This window comes from Callospermophilus lateralis, chromosome 15 (assembly GCF_048772815.1).
Source record: "Callospermophilus lateralis isolate mCalLat2 chromosome 15, mCalLat2.hap1, whole genome shotgun sequence".
Taxonomy (NCBI): Eukaryota; Metazoa; Chordata; class Mammalia; order Rodentia; family Sciuridae; genus Callospermophilus; species Callospermophilus lateralis.
In genome coordinates this window covers 28,424,766-28,446,712 of record NC_135319.1, presented here as the reverse complement: position 1 = coordinate 28,446,712, position 21,947 = coordinate 28,424,766, and the positions used below count along the sequence as shown (strand labels likewise).

General features: G+C 31.1%; 1 protein-coding gene across 16 annotated transcripts in view; it reads left to right on the top strand.

Annotated features, from left to right (window-relative positions):
- The window catches only part of Pcdh15 (protocadherin related 15), a 702,462-nt gene that overhangs the window by 252,615 nt on the left and 427,900 nt on the right, over positions 1–21,947 (top strand). For all 16 annotated transcript variants that reach the window (XM_076835193.1, XM_076835192.1, XM_076835191.1 and 13 more), the window contains 2 exons: positions 3,735–3,895; positions 14,306–14,461. In XM_076835193.1, the coding sequence (XP_076691308.1) occupies positions 3,735–3,895; positions 14,306–14,461 (317 nt within the window). The remainder of the gene's footprint in view (positions 1–3,734; positions 3,896–14,305; positions 14,462–21,947) is intronic.

The following is a 21,947-nucleotide window of genomic DNA, read 5'->3' as shown; positions in this document are numbered from 1 at the left end:
GACATATGAAGTTTTTATTTTTTCTTTTTACTTTCTATTTTTTAAATTTAAATTAACTTTTAAATGACTCATAAAAATATAAAAATGTACATGTTAATGGTAATTGCATTACCATATAATGTTTAGTACATGTATGTATTCTATGAAGTTTAAATCGGGTTAAACATATCTAATTAGTAGCAAGTTATTCTCCATTATTTTAAATAGAAACACACATTTCAATAACTGTGATACATGTCTAAAATACCACTAAAACATATAACCATGCTAACATTTTTATTGCAATTATGATTATTTTAGTTTTTGTTACTATTCTAGATATAAGAATACAGGTCCTTCCCAGGAAAGTATATATGTTATTATAATAGGGATACCTTTTCAGTTATTGTACTGATTTCGTATAATGAGAGAATTGTGGATAATCTATCCTTTTTCACATAGCTGGAAGTGAACAGCAAGGATGGATTCTAAGCATATCAATTCTAGATTCAGCTGTCTTAACTTATGTGATATAAATATAAGTTAATTCAATTTCTTTGTCCTAATAACCAACACTTTTGTTATGATGAAAGAAAATCTTCATGTAAAGGGAGTCCAGTCTTTGGTATCACCTGTTCTTCAAGGCAGGTTTCTTCAAGGTCAGCACTAATTGCTTCTATTATTTATTTATTTATCTATTTCTGAGAATGTATTTATCAAATGAAAGAAAAAATAAAATAATTGGGTAATAAAGAAGTTAATAATAAGGTAATAAGAAGGTTAGATGAATTCAGAATTAATCTGTTTGCAAGTTATAAAGATATAACTGAGGAGAGAGGAAGAGGATCCCATTAGATTTATTTTAATCCCCTTTCTATGTGGAAGGCAGGCCACAATGCCTAACCATTACATAGCTGTTACTATTTGACAAATTGTCCCTTTACTGAGTGTGGAAAGCCTATTTGGGAGATTCTGGGCAAATGAATGACACCTGAAGGAGCATCTGTGGCTGTTCTGGTTCAAGTCCAATATTTCCTTCTATGTACTAATTGAAGCTTTCCTCTTTATTCCAGTTCTCCAAGAATTTTTTTTTTTAATTACAGAAGTTCTACTCTATCAAATTAATTATTGTCCCAAGTCCTGTTTTTCCTCATTTCAACTCTGGTTTCAGTTGATTGCCTTATTGTCACAGAATCACAGAATATGCCATTTTATCCCTATAATATTAGAAACACTCAGCTGTCTTATTTGTGTTGCACTGTGTATCCTATCTGTCTTCATATTTAGACTGAAGTTAAGGCTGGGAATGTAATTTAAATATCACATGTGAGGGGATAAATAAGAGGTTTTGTTTAGAGGGAAGCTTGCAAGCAAGAGAGGAATTAAAGGACCACATTGTCCCAATATGCCTAAGTTATACTGCTGGTCAGCTACTCACCTGCACTGGGTTATAACATTAGCTGCCCAAATCTAGACATTTGGAAACCTCTGGGAAGAAACATTCCCCATCCTAGGGTGGAAAAAGGTGACAAGTTTCTGGTTTAAGATTAAATTTAGCTTGGATGCTACCTGTTTTTCTAATCACAGGGGTAAATAGGCAGAAGAACAGGGTTGTCTAGGCCAGAGGGTGGACACCTAGGTTAATCTTAAAAAAGAAACATTGATCCTTGCATTAAGCGTGAATGATCCTTGTGTTTCTACTTTTCTTCGACTATTGATCTAGGGCAGTATGGCATATGAAAGTCTTGAGAGAATTTTGTCAGTATGAATGGTGAGAATAAAAACAAAAATCACATTATGTTTTTCTTTTTAGCTTAGTAGCAGTAGAAACACTGCTGAGTTTCAATCATTGAAGGACATAGTGGAGTTTGGGGAGCAAGATAAATATTTAAATCTCCCTGAAATTTTCAAACATAATTAAATAAATTATAAGTCCAGATAGAATGTTTTTGTTTCATTGCTTTAGCAGAAGTGAAGTTTGGTATTACAATTTTTTCTATCTTTGTTTACAAAGGAGAGCTCAATGCCTGTGCCTTGGCGTTCCCATTTGTTATACGTGTACATTACAGAGAAGCTTGCTGTTGCTATTCTTACTCACTGAGTCAAGGCATAAAAATTAACATTAGTTGTTTTGCCTACTATGTGTTTCTTTTTTTAATCAGAAAATGGAGTTCCTTTTCTTTTCTTAATTACATCTGGAAGCTGACTGAATAATTTTTCAAAGATGAGTTGTATAAAATATTTGCAAATATGTGTGTACTGGGCCCCTGAGCATATAATTGGACAGACTTACAGGTCAGAAAATGACAACAACATCTGACTTGTACTTTGGGGTGTATTGTCTGAAGGTTATTCATTTACCAGATAAGTCATAAACTAATAAGACAGGTTTCACTCAATATTTACATTTTTACATAGCAGCAAATAAAAAACTAAAAGGAAAATTTCTGTCATTTAGAAAGGTATATGTGTATATGTGTGTGTGTGTGAGAGAGAGAGAGTTTAAATATTATTTAGGTTGGTTGATCCATAAAAAAAAAGAATGTCTTCTTATCAAATTTCTTAGAAAATTTCCTGGAAGTAAATAGACACTTATTTTTATTTAATCACTTGGAATATCTTACAAAGAAATTCCTTTTCTTTTTTGTAACTATGTAACCAAATAACATTTAAACAAATTTATGCCTAAAAAAACAAGGCTCTTAGATTTCCCATCATATTCTTTAAGCCCGATTCATATTTATGGATTAACTATATATCCTTGTTTGCTATTCTAAGGCAAGGACTTTTTATAGATATTTGCGATTTATCCTACTGTCTTTAGGAGAGTACATTTTTATTTGCGTAGCCACATCCTTTCTATAGCCATGAGCTTAATAAAATGGATCAGTTGAAAATGATTGCCATAAGCCCTAGTACATTATTGTTTGGGAAAGAGATCATTGCTGGGGGTGGGGTTGTGGGTGAGGGGGATGAGATTTTAGTTACATCAATGCCATTTACATTCAACTTGTAAAATTCTTTGAATCTTTAACAAGTAGGAAAGATCAGAGACTTACTCTCTTTTCAACTATTATTCAAGAAGTGTCTACAATTCAGCCTGCTGAAAATATAATAAGGAAGCAAGCATCAAAATGTTACATGGGAATAGCCTGTTATTCTAGTCGAGTACCCCAGACATGTCTTAAAGAAGAATGGCTTCTATTGTGTGTCTGCACACTAGTTTTGTCTTTCACATTAAGATTTATGTTTTATGGATTTGCTTTAAGATAAAAGAAAAAGATGCCATTCTCACCCTGGGAGACACTGCTGCTGCTTTATCTGTTCTGTTTTCTTCCTCTATCTTATTTTCATGATATCTCTTTTCATATCAGAAGTCTTACTGAGTGAATTGAAGTATCAGACTGTTATTACAGGCATTTCCTTTTGTTCAGGATAAAATTTAATGATAACTCCCGTGAGAAGTGATGGACAGAGAAGAGATGAGATTCGTGTTAAAAGAAAACAAGAAGTAGATGATGAAACACACCAAGTGTTTGAATCTCTTCCTCCCATCTTCATCTCCCCATAAAATCATTTATATATAGTATAATGAAGGTATTTTTTGCCTTTTTGACAGTAGAAAGTTTTCTATGTTAGATGTACAGTTGAATATTTTATGCTTTAATAAGTCAGCTGCTGTTTAAGAACATAATCTTTGCTAAAGAATGCATATGCATAGAATATGGTTTCAAATAACTTTCTTTGGTTTGCAGGTACGATTCTGGTGGACAACATGCTGATAAAAGGGACTGCTGGAGGACCAGACCCCACCATAGAACTCTCTTTAAAGGACAACGTGGATTACTGGGTGTTGTTGGATCCTGTTAAACAAATGCTTTTCCTGAACAGCACAGGCAGAGTTCTGGACAGAGATGTTAGTGGGTTTTTTTTTGTTGTTGTTGTTCCTGTGTTATAACTTTATTATCATTTAACTGTCTACATATGTTTGTTGATACAATTTTGATTTTCTTTATGTAATTTAAGTTTATTTCCTGCATATTTGAACAAAAAAAATTAACTACTTGAAAGAACCATGAGAAAGGAAAGGAGCATCTGTGTCTGAGAGAACCATTAAATTTCCCTTTTACTATCCTGGAAGCTTGTCAGATTTCTGAACAAGAAGACAGTAGAATGCATGTAATATGGAGGTGGTAACAGCAGAGTAGGACAGGCATGGCTATAATCCATCTCTCTAACAATGGCAAAATATAAGAATGCCACACAGCTGTGTTACTGAGGACTGAAGTTTGGAGGGTGCCCTCATAGTTACTGTCTTGCAAGTTCTATGCCTTGGTAAAAGGATTTGACAATGTACTTACATGGCTGTCAGAAGAGCAAAAGAAAGTGAACAAATTTCCTGTGCTGTCCTAGTCGAGTAGTTCTCTAGCTTCATGACTTAAGGATTTTGTTCTTAAGAACAGCTAAATTATCAAAGATGCTCAATGACTCACTTTTGAAAAAGATGGAAAAAACTTGAGTAGATTTAAGTAGCTCCAATATGTTACTCTGTTTTCATATGCATGCCCAGCTTTCTTGTGGGCAGAGAAGGGAAATGAGGGTGAGTGGATCATGACCATTAATTAATGGATAGGGATCTAGACATTTCAAGAGTATGTCTAGACATGCCTATCTCTAAATTCCCAGTTTATGGAACCTAAACATCAGGTTTTCAGTTTAATGAGCCTAAATTACCTCACATAATTGGTCAGCATTTACAATCCACTTTATAGAAGGTTAGGAGAAGATGATTCCTTAATCTTCATGTCTAAAATGTGGACTCTTTAATAAATGTCAGTTTACCCCTTATTTTAGTGTGGATTACTATGTCCTTTACTACTCTGAATTTTTGTGAATTTCCGATTCTGTAGCCACAGTGCTGTCAGTACATCATTCATCTAAGTGCAAGGCCTTTTATTCTGAAAATCCTTGACCCAGTGCACATGTGTTTTGTGCAAAGCATAGACCACTGCTGCTAGACAGTGAGGGTAAATTAGTGCTTTTATTCCAAATCTATTTGCAACTGAATTTTAAAATAATATAAGCATATGGAAAACATATGAGAAAATAAAAAGCTTATGTGTGAATTTCTTTTTTGCCAACTAAGGACAATAACATTTAGTATTTATTCTCCCACATGTTATTTTAAGCATACATGTACATATATTTAATACTAACTAATTATAATTGGATCATACTGTAAATTATGCTTTCAGCCTGATTTTCATATAACTTGTGATACACATACTTCCATGTGAATGAATGTATATTTCTATCAACATTTTAATAGCTACATAGTTTTTGTGAAGAGAAAATTAGGGATAGTGTGTGTGTGTGTGTGTGTGTGTGTGTGTGTGGTGTGTGTGTGCACGCGCGCTAGAGTTTGAACCAAGTACCTTGCATGTGATAGGAATATGTTGTACCTGGGAGCCGGATCTACCACCCTGGCTATATTTTTAAACCAATCTTTTATTTTAACATCAAGTTTGTTTGCAGTTTTTAGTGATTATAAAAATGCCACAATGAGAATTTTTGTACAAGCATCTTTGTATACTTTTTCACTTAAAAAAAGTGAAGATAAGCTCACTTACCTTCATTAAATTACTGGTATAGTTAATTACACGCAGTTGACTAACTGCTAATTATATCTACACACTTACACATCAACACTGCTAACTTACTGTAGTGTATAAAATGAAATAATAACATTTTTTAAGCATGTGAAAATTCGTTCTTCTTGAAGAGCTGTTGTTTTTACTTTATTGTATTGAGTTGAAATAAGGTGTTTCTTTCTTGGTTATTTACCTCAATGATCCTACGTCACAATGCTTTCTAAGAAAACAAAAACAAAAAACAACTAGCATGTAATTCATTTGAGAAAAGTATGAGTGCCTTTTTCTCTTATATAGACTGCATTTATAAATAGTGCTCTCCAATATGAGCACAATATATCAATAGTATAATATTTACATGTATATATTTACATGTGTTAAATTTTATTTAATTTAAAATATAAATAATTAATTTATTTAATTAAAAGGCTAAATATTAACAACTTATACATTATATTATTATGAATTAATACCAAACTATTATAGTTTCTTTTAAAATATAGGGCATTTACCTGAAATATAATCCTTTGGGTTGTGGCCTGTATTCTTTGGACTGTTCATTTTAAGGATTTTAATGAATCATAATAAAAATATGAATGCTCTGAATAGCCAAACAGAACCAAAAATCAGGATTTAACCCTATGAACAACAGACTAGGCTCCATATTATGATCACCAAATTAGAAATTCTTTAAATCTTTTTGATTTTGAAAACTGTTCCAGAAATTGTTTAGTGCAAAATGTTCCACTGAATCCTTGACGTACAGTGATTCTTTTTAAAAATATTATTTTAATCAAAGATTTTTTAGCTTATAAGGAAAGCATAAAATGCCTTAAAATGAACTCAAATTTTATAGGCAGAGAATATTAAAGTATCAACACAATAGAAAGAAAGTCAATGTGTTTTCAGGAGGATTGAAGTTTACCAGAGACAGAAGAAAACTACTCAATCTTAGACTGCAAAAAGTAGACTTACTGTTTTGTGTGTATTCTCTATTCTTCTTCCTGTGGCCAGATTACACTTATAATTTTTGAACTTATTATTTTCTCTGTCATTTCCTTGTTTTGGATTTGACTTTAGCTCTTTTTGATGTTCACTGTACCCCATATCACTAACTTTTTGTTGTTAGATTGTTACTTTGTACAAATATGGGGTACAGTGTGACAATTCAATATATGTATGCAGGGTGTAATGACCAAATCAAGATAACTAACCCTAATTGATTTTTCCATCTTCTTATCATTGCTTCAGTGGGAGACTTTGGAGCTTCTCTCTTTTAGTTTTTCATAAAATACATAGAAGGGTATTGTAAAATATAGCCATCTCATCTTCTGCAGAACTTATTACTTCTCTTTTATTGCACCTGAATACCTGGTATCCAACTTCCCAGAATGCCCTCTTTCCTCCTTATTTCCCAGCCTCTCATAATCACTATTCTACATTCTCATTGACTTTTATTTAAACACCCTCATTTGAGGAAAACGGGTTATTTGTCTTTGTCTGACTTACCATAATGTTCCACATTTCCATTCATTTTGCTACATATGGTGGGATAACATGTTTTTTTATGGCTGAATAATATTCCATTGTGTATATATGCCATGTTCTCCCTACCATTTATCTGTTGATGAGCATGTTTTGAACCAGCTATTGTAATAATAAACATCGATTATGTATTTTCTTCAATATACTGGAATATTTCTCTTTGGATAGATCCCTAAAAATGGTATAGTTGGATCATATGATAGATCTATTTTTAGTTTTTTGAGAAACGTATGTTCTTCTTCTTAGGTGTTGTAACAAGAATGAGGAGAATTTTCTCATCCTTGCCTGCATTTGTTTCTTTTTGGCTTTTTGATAAAAGCCAGTGCAACTAGGTTAAGTGATACCTTATTGTGTGTTTGTTTGTTTTTGTTTTGTTTTGGTACTGGGGATTGAACCCCAGGGTACTTATCCACTGAGCCACATCCCCAGTCCTTTTTAGACAGGATCTTGCTCAGTTGCTTAGGGTTTCTCTAAGTTGCTAAGGCTGGCTTTGAAATTGCTGTCCTCCTGCCTCAGCCTCCCCCACCTCTGGGATTACAGGCAAGTGCCACTGTACTTGGCTCATAGTGGTTTTGACTTGCAATCCCCAGACAAGTATTGAAATTAAGCACTTTTTCATAAATTTGTTGGCCATTGGAATTTTTTCCTTTTAGAAGTATCTGTATCCTCTGTCTATTTTAATTGTGCTGTCTTTTCACTCTTTTGATGATTTTCTTTGCTGAGGAAAACCTTTTAGTTTGATATAATTCCATTGTTTGTTTTTGTTTCTATTTCCTTTACTTTTGGAGTGTTATCCAAAGAAAAGTGTTGCCTACATTTATGGCTTAATATGTTTCCCCAGTGTTTTCTTCTGGTAGTTTTAATATCAGGTTTTGTCTTGCAGTCTTTGATCCATTTTGATTTACCTTTGTATAGGTTGAGAGAGCTCAAGTTTTCCACTTCCACATATGAATATCTAGTTTACAGACTGACTATGACCATTTGTTTTCTTTTTTTCTTTTTTTAGCCAGGGAAGGAAACACCAACTAAATAGTTATTGGCTGGATACAATCATAGCCAAAGAAGGAGGAGGGAAGTCACAGGGTAGCTCTATACTTAATTGAAACTGCCCTTTAAGGAACTCTTAGTGGGATTTTATTTTGAAGGGAAGACATCCAAATTATGTTTTCAATAACTTATTTATTGAGACCATAAATGATCTATCATTTGCACAATTATGGCTGCAAATATAAACAAACTTAATATAAACCAAAATATTTTAGCATTAAATGTTAAAAAATAAAATGATAAATATTTTCATGAGAATTTCTGAGGATAAAATTAAGACATAAAAATATCAAGCTTCAAATATTTTATTTAATTATAAAACATTTTATGAAGTTGTATGACTATGAACTGTTTGGGAATTTTCAAGTTTGGTCCATAAATCTTGCCATTATGGTTGTTTTTTGTTCTTTATTTTTCTTTCTGCTCAGTAAAGTTGCATAAATTTATTTTACATAAAAAGGCAAGCCTAAATAATCAATAGTCAAAAATGATAAAACAACCAAAATATGATGTCCACTGGGAAAATGAATAGTCTTTGTAATAAAGGAGCATCACGTAAGAATCTTTAAAATACCAAATGTCTCTTATGGTGAATATTCTTTAATCACTAACTGGGCATAAAATAATTCTACTTAATATACTATCAACAATTAAAATAATAGCAATAAAAATATGACCCCAGTACAGTATTTTAATAGTTATATCAAACTCTGTGCAAAATTAAAAAAAAAAACTTGAATATTCAAAAATTGTGTTCATGATAGTACCAAATGTTTTAACCTGTTCTCTTTCAGAGTCTAAGCTGATAGCTGCATAAAGAGCTTTGACCAATCTCCCCAATCCACTATTTAATGACTAAGTTTAGTAGGCTTATCTCTCTGCATCTATTAGCATAACTTTAGTATAAGTTCCCTTAGGTCTCACGTGGAGCTTGGGATAATCTCTTAATTATTAACTCAACCATCATTCTTGATTTAATCTGTTCTAGATTCAGTCCCGCAAAAAGAGTCCTGACCTTGTCAAGAACTTTCATTGCAAACTGTTTTATTTTTCCCTCAAAGTTTTCTATACTCAAGTCATATTCAGTCATTTCTTTTACTTAAAAATGTATACATTACACTAAGAAAACTGAATTTTTTTGTTAATCTTTTTTTTATTGGTTACTCAAAACATTACAATGATCTTGACATATCATATATCATACATTTGATTCAAATGGGGTATGAATTCTTATTTTTACCACGTGTACAGATTGAATTTAATTGCTTTCTCCTAAGTACAATCTAGGATTTTGCTTTCTTTTGAACTTAAGCTTTGAAATTACCTTTGTCTAGTAAAGTAAGTTAAAAGTTACCTACTATCAAGGCATATCTTAAAGGGTATTTTATATAAAAACCTACTCCCTAATAGTAACATTGGTATGTCATCTCTTGGTCTATATTCCATAACCTTCAATAGTCTTTTATTGTACCTTCAACATAATTTTTTATACTCATTTAATATCAATTTTTAGGAACCATTTTAGTGTCCAAGGACTAGGTCATATTAATCTAATCCCAACCCATATGGAACTTTGCACATAACAAATACCTACTACTAAAAAATAAAACAAATTGAATATCTATTTAATTTATTATGAAAAAACTATAAGTTTTTCTACATATTGCAATATATCTAATTATATCCTGTAATCATTTCGTTCTTCTCTAGGCCTCTTCTGAAAATAACCTGTTTTCAATGTGAAATTTAATTTGTTAAGGATCTTCACATTTCTGTTCAGTCATTTAAGTTTACTTTTTCATTGAAAACAACATTTTTAGAAAACACTGTGTCTCAAATTCTTTTACTTTCTTCCATATGTAAAATAATGAAGGTTCTTCATTTTGTAAAGCTAGTAAATACAAAGAAAAATCATGATAAAACCACTCACTCCTATGAAGATACAACATACTTTGCCTAGGTTTTATTAAAAAAATGAATTCTTATTGGTTTGCTCAAAAATTATCCTTCTCCAAATAATGAGCTTCCAATTCAGTAAGCCTCCTAAATAATGTGGTTTCTAGGAAAAACTCAATTCACTTTAAATTGCAGAAGAGTGTTATAATCTACATTATTCACATCAAAATATCTCACTTTGTATATTAAATAGTCTGAGAAACATAACTTTTTTTGTTCTTTTATATTACAAAATTTACATGTATTTTTGGAAAATGTCTTCCTAACTTTACCCTCCCAGAACCACTTTTTAAAGATAACTTTCATTAGCCATTGATATGTCATTCCTGATACATATATCAAAACCTTTACACATACATACCCTGATGATTGAATATGCTAGTTTACTTTCAGAGTTTTATGTTTAGCATTTATTTTGAAATTAGCAGGACAATGTGCATTTCTACATATATATGAATGGTTATTGTTTTAAAATGATTACATGAACATGATTCATATATATTTGTTTTTCTCTCTTTGTTTCATGAATGAAGAAATTTAAAAGAATTTAAAAAGATAAAATTACTGTGACCTTTTCCACTTATGAAAAATAAACTAAATTTCCCCTAACACATTCCTAAGCACTTTGGCATCTCTAAACTCTAATTGACTTAGGAGAACTGTACTTGCTGTATTTATGATCTTCTTATACAGCAGAATAGAATCTATTCCAATGTAAAATTACACTGTGTTCTATATTAGCCACAGGGAATTCTTGACTGCAATATAATCCTTTGTGGCTGGGATTTATTGCCTGCTATGTTCCATCTATGCTACTAAGAGTTGCACAGGGAGCTAAAGTTGAGAGTGTCAACAACTCTAGGTGACCTAGTTATGTCTAATTTATAGATACTTAGCATGACTAAGGGGGACTCAGTGCATACTGCTATTGATCCAGTTTGAAAAGACTGTGACCTTTCTGTCCCAGTGCAACCACTCAATGTAGAATTAGAAGTAGAGATGGAATGGTTTTATATATCTCTCTTGAAATGTTTAGAAGAACATAATTCATTGATTGTTTCCAATAGTTGTGCTAGGGGCTAACAGCACAAATATTTATTCTGTTTTACTTTACAATTAAAATATATAGAACCTTTTAAAAAACATCTGTTAGTGCAAATGTTTTTAAACTATTAGTAAAGATACAGGTCATTTAATTCCAATTATTTCCCAAAATCTTTTAAGATCTAGTCTTTTAAAATGGTCTTTTATCCTCTAGCTTGCATATTTTCAGTGATGAAGCTTGCTTGATAGGCTAGTACATTCTATTCTGTGCTACTTTGGATTAAGAGAAAACCTCTAATCTTATTGAAAGCATATGCTTTGAATGCATTATATTCATTGTTCTTATTTCTGTTCTCTGAAACTGTAATAAAGAAACTATTAGGTTTTTTTAATAATACCATCTAGTTATCTGGAATTTTTTTCATCATTCTCAAATTTTATAATATATGCTCAGTGTTCAAACTTCACTTCCTCTAGTGAGCCACCATATTTGAACCTATATTTGTGTTAGGATTCAGCAGCCATTTAAGGTGCTAATATATAAAATCAGCTTTTAAACATCAAAATTTTATTACATGTTTATATTAATGTTCACACTCATTTATTATAATTGAGAGATTACATTACTTCTATAACAAATTAGAGGATTTATGTTTACTAATATAAAAAAATTATCATTTTAACCTAATACTTTTAATTACTAAGATAACTTTGAGCCTTGCCTTTTGTTATTGATGTTTACATATATGTACACATATGTATTCTTTTAAGCTTTGTGATTTTCACAGATTTTATACATAACATTATATTTAATTTTTAAAAGTGAAATGAGGTAGATATCAGAACAGAACTCTGTGGTATCTAACTAGAGATATTCCTCTATATATTAATTATGCCTCAATTTATTATTTCTAAATACAGTAATTCAGGCATGTACAAATAAACTATCTTTTTTTAGTGAACATAAAATATCTTGAAATTAAACAATGCATTTCTTAAATTTAGGTGCAGTTTCTACAGTATTATTCTCATTTGCAAATGTGGCAGGTGATATTTTTAATGAACATATCCCAGTGGTCATTGGTATATTTTTAATTTGGTTTAATCCAAATATCTAATAATTTATTATATTCCAAAATTATTAGCTCCTATTTTATACATTTCATTTTTTGTGTTTTTGGAGATTTAGTTTTTTAAATTTTTTGACAAACACATAATGTTTTTACATATTTGTGAAGTACAATGTGATATTTGGATTCATGTATATATTTGGTAGTTATCAGTTCATGAAAATTTTCCTAGACTTTGAAGACTAGTGGAAAATAAAGAAATAGAATGATTGATCAATGGGTACAATGTTATTGTTTAATAGGAGGAATGAGTTTTGGTATTCTATGGCCAGAAGGGTAAATTTATTGAACAATAATGCATTGTATATCTCAAGATAGTTACAAGGGATTTGAATGTACTCACCTAAAGAAATGATAAGATAAAGATAATGGAAGTTTATCTTTTTAGATATAAAAATGTAGTTTATATTCATCATAAACTTTTATGTGCTCAGTTGATATAATACCATGTAATATTTACAGTACTATCATATTAGTGTAATTAATATCCCTATTTTTAGAGTTCAACAAACTCAGCACAGAGAGGTTTTTTAATTTTCCATGGATCATACAGTTAGTAGTTTCTGGAATTGGAATGAGAAGTCAAGTCATATGATTCTGATAACATCCACTCATCTGTCCTAGGAACAATGCTAGTTACTGGACATAGTGGCAGCTATTGGTAGAACAAAGCCTAAGGTTTATTGAGACAAAGGACACAAACTGAACTAAATATATAAAGTATATGATACTCCAACTTGTGGATGAGAAATGCAATGTGGAAAAGTAAATAACGGCAGAGGAAGTTGAAAGGGAAAGGCTGACTGGAGACACAGTATTTAAGGTGGTACAGTTCAGATATGTTGTTGCTGTTTTTGTTTTTGTTGTTATTGTTATTATTATTATTATTATTATTTTGGTATGAGTGATAGAACCCAGGGGTGATAATGCTATCCTGAGAAAACTGAATTATTTAGAGAGAGTTTTTTTTTTTTTAAGCTTAAAAGACATTTGCAATCACAAAGAAAGAAATATTTTATAATGTTCTGCCTCTGACTCTGGATTCAAACATGGCAGGTGTTCATCCCAGCCCCACAGGGACCTGAATCAACAAGTTCCACTTTAATGACACTTTCTCCCTTCAAAAAATTTATCATAAAAAGTAATTAGGCAAGGGAGCATATATTTACAAGTAGTATGTATTGAAATATTGTAATATTATTTATAATGACAAAATGGGTAGTTTTAAATCTCTCATTCTATTATTTTAAATAACATAAATTGAGCTACAAACTTATAATGAAGTACTATTAAATTGTATAACATAACTTTATAGTAGCATTACATAAAACTGCTTTAGTAAATCCCTATTAACAAACAAGATATTTGTGTGTGTGTGTGTGTGTGTGTGTGTGTGTGTGATAGGTATATATTTGGAAAAGGAAAAGATGAATAAAATGAGCATGTAACTGTGTTAAGTGAGAAAGTTTGGTTGGGTTGTGAGTGATGTTTCTTCTTTTGATTGTATTTTAATATTTATCAGTAAAGAGCATATATTATAATAAAAGTTTACATGAACACTAATATTCACACAAACTCTTTTGTCCAAGGCTTTATTTATTAATGCATTTTTTTATTAAAATTAGTTTATATCATTGCTTCTTTAACTTTTCTAGGGAAAAAAAAATTGTTTTATCACATCTCAGCATTAGTTTTATGGTTTTAAGCACCAGTAACTTGAAGTGTAGCACTACTTGAAGCCCTATATGCGAGATACAAAAGTAAGCAATGAAGTTATTGCAATTGTCCTCTCCAGTCTTTTGAATAATAGAAAGTCTGTCACGTTTTGTTTTTAGATTATTCTAATTTGAAAATTATCAAGTATAAAAAATTGTATTGAATGAACATGTTTTGATAATGACGAGAAGTTTTGATTTCACTTGGTTTTCACAAACTGTACCATCTACATTACAGCCACCAATGAACATCCACTCTATTGTGGTGCAAGTCCAATGCATCAACAAGAAAGTGGGCACAGTCATCTACCATGAAGTGAGAATTGTGGTGAGGGATAGGAATGACAACTCACCCACCTTCAAACATGAAAGCTACTATGCCACTGTGAATGAGGTCAGTTCCTGCCTGCTCTTTGTATCATTTTTGTTGATAGGTCAAACTAACTATATACTGTAAGTTTTTTTTTAATAAGCTATTTCTTCATAATAATAGGTGTGTTTAGAAATACTAAGAGAACATTTTTAGGAATGGTATTTAGAAGAAATGTATTATGAGTGACTTCTGATGTGATTCACATTGCTATAGGAAAAGTTCAACTGACCCCAAAATTTTTCATTTTTGATCATCTTAGAAAATTTGGTGCCTGAATCTACTATATACTTACTGAAGCAAAATAGGAGTTATTTATTCTCTTTGTATGGCAGTGGTCTAATTATTTAGAGAGACAATTTTTTAAGCTTAAAAGGTATTGCCAATCACAAAGAAAGAAATGTTTTGTAGTGTTCTGCCTCTGACTCTGGATTCAAGGTGGCTGAGGTGGCTAAACTGGAAGGAAATATCTGAGATTCTGTTAATTTGAAGGTACTAATATAAATAACTACTGAATTCTTCTAAAAAAATGCTGACCAAATTAGCAAACACCTTAAAAGCAATCTTCTTGCTTTTATTAGAGAGGACTTTTATTATTGTTATGTGTTGTTTGGGTTGTTTGTTTGTTTTCCCCTTTGACTAAAATCCCTCAGCCAAGATGTGTCTTAACTTTACAAACAAACAAACAAAAAACTGTTACTAATCTATTAAGTTTTGTTTAGTTCAATAAACCAGAAAATATTTTTAAAGTACTTCTAATGTCATTTATTATTTGTACTTTAGACACGTAGAAAAATAAATGGAATTAATATGATAATCCATATTTTAGCAGGTCACTTTTATCTCCATGTTTTTTATTTTACAAAAATGCATGCCTACTTTATAGGAGAAAAATCAGTATAATTTGGTCATTAAACATACTATAAAGCCTTTAATCTTTTCATTCCCTTTGAAATTAATTAAATATATTTTAGTTCAATATTTTTCTATTCATACAAAATTGGAGAAATTATGTTTCACATTAATTTGGGGATTTCCAAAATTATATTTCTTAACAAACTAAAAACTCCTATTTTAAGTGGCTTGACCAGGACAAACTTCAGGTCAGTAAATACTGAATATATTAAAGACACTTTGAACAGGTTTCTGCAGTAATGACAGTTGCTAATTGATTACCCTGTAATTGGTTTTAGATACTTATAAATGGTTCCTTTTAGCATCTGAATTGCAGCCTTTGAATTAGATTTGACTTTGTCTGCTTGAGGGTTAACTTCATTTGAATATAAATTGACAGGTGAAGTATGTTAGGCAACTCATTGGAAAAGCTGTTCTTATATCACTTTGATTGCTTCTGGATCTTTGACTATAGTTCATTTTTTCTTACAGAAACTTCTAATGCTTAATTTAAATTTTAAAGTATCATATGTTATTAGATTATTCTCACTCCCCTCTTCAACCTTTTCAGTGCCTTGTTGAAAAATAACTTTCTCAAATACCATTCTAATCATGTCACTGTACTCTTCAGCAATTGTGTACTTTCTCATTATGGTCAGGAAAAATAACCACTTTTTTGGCAAACCTTCAAGTTCTTGAATAATATCACCATTGTCAATATGTTCTTAATTTCAAATTCTCTCTGAAAATGCCCTATGCTTCTCAGATTGACTTCCTCATATCCCAAGTTTCTATTTCTTGGGCTTTGCTCACACTGTTCATTGAGATCTTCCCTACCTTTCAATTCTCCCATTCATCTTTTGAAATTTAACTTAGGACCTATTTTCCAGAATCATCCCTCCCTGACTTTTCATAATTATCACTCTTCAATGCCTCCAAATTTCTACCATATCTGGATAAATGACAGAACGATAAAATTCATGAACAAGTTAAGCATTTTATCTTAGTATTTTGAGAAGCCCAGTTTCCTTTCCAAAGCTGTTTCTATGTGGTTGAACCCATATGTTCATTGCAATGCATTTCCCTATAGCAATCTGAAGCAATTTTATCCCATACATACCATAATTACAACTTCTAAGATTTTGCCCATATTGCCTCATATCTATTTTTGAAAAAAAATCAAAATTGTATTTAAACCTGAAAACAATCACAAGAAAAAATAAAATTCAATTTCTCTCATCTTATATTTAGTTGAGTTGTTCTTCCATAGTGATTGTTCTTAGTTTAATTAACTTGAATTTTTACAATATGCCTATAATGTTGTCTGTAAAATAAAATTAAATGAATTGGATTTACATTTTGCAAAATTGCAAGATATTTTTTATATTTTCTCATTTAGTCCAAGCTATGTAGTTAATTCAGTTAAGACTAGAAAGTTCCAAATTAAAGGGTGGAAAAAAAAACAAAAAAACACTTCCCAGTTTGATAGATTGTTGGTGTCAAAATTTTTCACACTTCATTAAAATACAAAAGAAGAGAGGTATAAAGTCATTATCACAGATTTATCAAAGAAGCTTCCAAACTTAAATTCCTGATTAGTCATTTCACTTCAGTCTATAGGAGAAAATTGTGGAGTACTAGCATCAATTGACTGTTAGTAAATTGGTCAGAAAATTGGGGATAATACAAATCCTTTATTCAGTCATCCCTTCGCTATTCATTAATAAGCATCTTAGTAGGCTAGCATAACTACTTTTATGTACCTGATATTAAAAATAAATATCAGAGTTGGCATTTATGGTATTATATGGTATTACAGCATATCAAAATCACAATCAGCACATTAAATTCTACCCTCTTACACTTTTTGTAAACATGTTATTTTATTAGTATGTCAAGAATTCACCAAAACATTATTAATTCCTTTATCTAAATGTCAAGTAAGGATTATAACAAGGTTTGTAATTCCTTATTTATGAGAAAGACGTAAGACATTATAAGTATTTTTATCTCTCTGGGTAATTGAAGACTCTCAATTATTTTTGGACTATTGTATCATTAAGTAATTAGACTGACTGTTTTGAAGAACAAATTACACAGTAAAATTTGATCATTCTTAAGCCATTTATAGAAGATAAATCTTTCCTGACAGTGATGCCTTTAATAATGCATACATCCCACCCCCCAAAAAATTATTTTTACATAATAATAAATATAAACAAGTAAAAATTCAAGCACCAGTTCAGTAAATCATTTATAGTAAACATCAGATTTTATTAAATTAAGAAGCATACTGAAAATGAAGAAATAGAGATAGTCAATATTAGCTGCCTTTCAAGATGTTTAACTAAAAGGAGAAGGAGAAATTGAGCGGTAGCCAGGAGATGAAATGGGGCTCAAGTTAGAATTTAAAGGAAGAAGAGAATGGAAGATATTTTAATACAGGCCAAATAACACATAAAAATTAACATTTCTGCCAGGTGCAATGGTGCAAGCCTGTAATCCCATCACCTCAGGAGGCTGACTCAGGAGAATTGCATATTCAAAGCCAACCTCAGCACAAGGAAGGTGCTAAGCAACTCAGTAAGAACCTGTCTGAGTAAAATACAAAAAAGGACTAGGGAAGTGGCTCACTAGTTAAGTGTCTCTAAATTCAATTCCTGGTACCCCTCTCTACCAAAAATTAACATTCCTAAAAACCAAATGTTGACTTGTTTAACATTATTTCATATGAAATTAGATATGTAAGGAAAGTACTTCAATGCAATAGAGACTATAAATGACAAAGACACAGCTAGCCTCATAATCAATGGAAATCAACTGAAATAATTTTCTAAGACTACAAACAAAACAAGATTATTCACTTTTACCACTCTTAAATTTAACATAGAATTGGAAATTTTAGCCAGAAAAATAAAACAAGAGAAAGGAATAAAGGGCCTCTGAATAAGAAAATAAAGATAATATTATTTGTTTTCAGATGACATGATTTTATATATAGAAAAACCTAAAGATACTACCAAAAAACCCTCTTAGAACTGAGCAACAAATCCAGTAGGTTTGAAAGGTAAAAAATGAAAATGCAAAATCCTATAGCATTTTTATACAACATGATAAACTTGTTGGGGAAGAAATTAATACCATTTAAAATAGACACAAAAGTAATAAAATATCTAGACATTAATTCAAGGAAATTAAAATTTTAGAACCTCAATGAAAATAATTAAAGAGAACACAAAAAGAATGGAAGAACCTCATATTCTCATTGATTAGAGGTATTAATATTTCACAAATGTCCATACTACCCAAGTAATACAAAGATTCAATACAATCATAAAATATAAATAATCTTCTTCACAGTATTTTTTATATTCTGTAAATCATATGAAACCATAAACAAATCTGAGTACCATGAGCAATCTTGACCAAAGAGAATAAAGATGCAAATGTCATAATATAGGACCTCAAAAATACTACAAACCAAAAAACATTGTATTCGCATTAAAACTGACACGTAGCATAACGATAAAGAATAGAGAACCTAGAATAAATCCAAAATATACCTTGAAGAAAGTATAATCTCTTTAATAGATGGTGCTGTGGGAAACAAAAATCCATACATAGAAGAATTAAACTAGACCTCCTCTCTTATTATAAAAAAAAAAAAAAAAAAAAAAAACTACAAATGGACCAAAGGCCTAAAGGTAACACACAATATCAAATTACAAGAAGAAAACAGAAGGGAAACAATTCAAGATGTCAGTATAAGCAATGATTTTTTTTTATAATATCCCCAAATCACAGGCAATAAAAGCAAAAATTGATACACGAGACTATGTCAAACTAAGAATCTTCTACACAGCAAATAAAAAACAACACAGTGAAGAGACAACTAACATAATGTGGTAAAATATTTGAAAACTATCTGTCAAAGTATTATTTGTAGAATATACAAGAACTGCAAAACACTCAAAATCAAAAGAAAAAAGAACAAATTAATTCAAAATTTGGGAAATAACATGAACAGCCATTTCTCAAAATAATGTATAAGAAAAATGCTCAACACCACTAATCAACAGGGAAAAATTCAAACCTTAATGAGAGTATTTTTTTCTACTTAGAATAGCTATAGTATAAAAGAAAATAATAATAATAATAATAATAATAATAATGACAACAGCAACAAGGATGTGGAGAAATGAAAAATCCACACACTGCTAGAGGGAATGTGGATTAGTATAGTCACTTTGGATAAATTATAAACAAAACTAGTTTATGATCTAGCTCTCTCACTACTGGGTATAGATCCAACAGAAATAAAATCAGTATATCAAATATTTGCCTATGCTGCCATGTTTGTTGCAGCACTATTCACTATAGCCAATCGACTATATGGAATAGACTAATGTGTCTATACATGGGTGAATTGAAAAGAAAATATGGTATAATAAATACACTCTCTCATTATTATTGAGTCTTACAATAATGGAATTCTATAATTCATAGCAAATGGATAGAACTAGAAGACATTATGTTAAGTGAAACAAACCTGGCACAGAGAGACAAATACCATGTGTTCTCCCTCACATGTAGAAGATTACAAAGCTGATTTTATAATAATTGCAAGTAGGATGCTGGTAGTTAAATTCTGGAAGGATAGTGGGGAGAAGAGAGAGACAAGTTGGATAACGGGTACCAAAATCCAGCTACTGTGTTCTACAGTTCACAAGAATGTAGTGTCTGTTTTATGAGTAATTAGAAGAAAGGACTTTTAAAAGTTCCTACCACAAGGAAGTGATAAGTGTTTAAGGAGATGAAAGGGCTAATTACCCTGAATTGACATTCCACACTGTGTACATGTATTAGATTATTACATTGTACCTCATGAACAGGTACAGTTATATGTCAATCAAAACAAAGGAAGTAAGTTTCTCTGGTTAGGGTCAGAGAGAGACAAGGTAAAAACTGAGGCAGAAGGAGAAATTAAAAAGAACTGAAGAATGAGAAAGACAGCCATGGTTGTGGGCTTTGAAGATGAATGGAGCTATAAGCTTGGGAATGCAACCAACAAAACAGGCTGAGAAGAAACTTCATTGGGGCCCTATTCAAGGCTCAGTTCTCTTAGTCCTTAATGGCTAATTAATTAATTATTTCAAGCCATAATTGCAGTGAGCTTGGAAACAGAACAGTACACTCCTTGATTTCAGTTTGTTGAGAGCTACCAATGACTTCTGACTGAAATGTATGACAGCAAATAATATGTTAAGTCACTTAAATTGTATTATTTTCTTGTGGCAATAATAGAAATGAATGTAAATGTTCTTTCAGTAACAGATAAAACAGCAAAAAAATAACTGTAAGAAAATGAAAGATTGGAACAATGAAATTAGTAAAATTGATTTGTACCCAAGAACTACAGTTCATTCTTTTTAAGTACATGGACTATTTACAACAATTCATTCAAAAAAACCTCTTGAGAAATGTATCCTGAAGGGTTGAAATTATACCAAATATATTTTATAAATACCATATAGCTAAGTTTAAAATTAAAAAAAGAAAACACATAAAACTTCCCATATATTTAGGAAGGACATAGAGAATACATTATTTACAAATGGTGTCACTGTATCTGTAGAAACCCACAGTATTTACAGAAAAAGTATTACAATTTAAACTGAGTTCACCAAGTTTGCTGGAAACAAAGACGATATATTTTAAAGGATTTTAAAAAATTAATAAACCAGCAACCAACAGAAAATGAATTTTTAAAGTGAACCACTGATCATAGTTTTTATCAAAATGGAGTTTTAATTATATCTATTTATTTTAAATTTAGTTGAAAGAAAAATATTACTTTTATATTTGGTCAATATGTGGAGTTCCCACAACATTGATACATTGCTGGTAGTTGGGTAAATTAGCCTAATTATTTTGGAAGTGTGATTGAAGTATCTACAATAAAATGATCAAGTATAGATCCTATGACTCACAAATTCTACTCTTCTGTACCTACTATAAAAAATTAGTGAATATGTCCACTGAAAAAATGTATAGAAAGATGCACTGAAGACATAACATGGTAGCCACAAACTGTACACAATCTATTATGGTTTAGATATGAGGTATCCCCCAAATCTCACATATGATACAATACAAGAGAATTTGGAGGAGAAATGATTGGGTCATAGCCTTAACCTAATCAGTGAATTAATCCCTAATGGGAATAACTAGAGGGAGGTGGGGTGTGGCTGGAGGATGGTTCATCTGGGGAGTAGCTAAGGGGCCTATATTTTGCATCTAAAGAGTGGAGTCTCTCTGCTTCCTGAACCTCATGTGAGCTACTTGCTTCTGCCATGGTCTTCTGCCATGATATTCTACCTCACTTGAGCCCTGAGGAATAGAGCTGGCCTTCTATAGATTAAGACCCCTGAAACTATGAGCCCTCCAATAAACTTTTCTTCCTCTATGATTGTTCTTATCAGATCTTTTAGTCACAGTGGTGAAAAAAGCTGACTAAAACACAATCCAAATGTCCAATGATACTCAAGTCAGTTTACCATTTGTTAGTTAGTTGCATTTATCTTTAAAAAAAAAAAAAACATTTTATTTTGTCTTC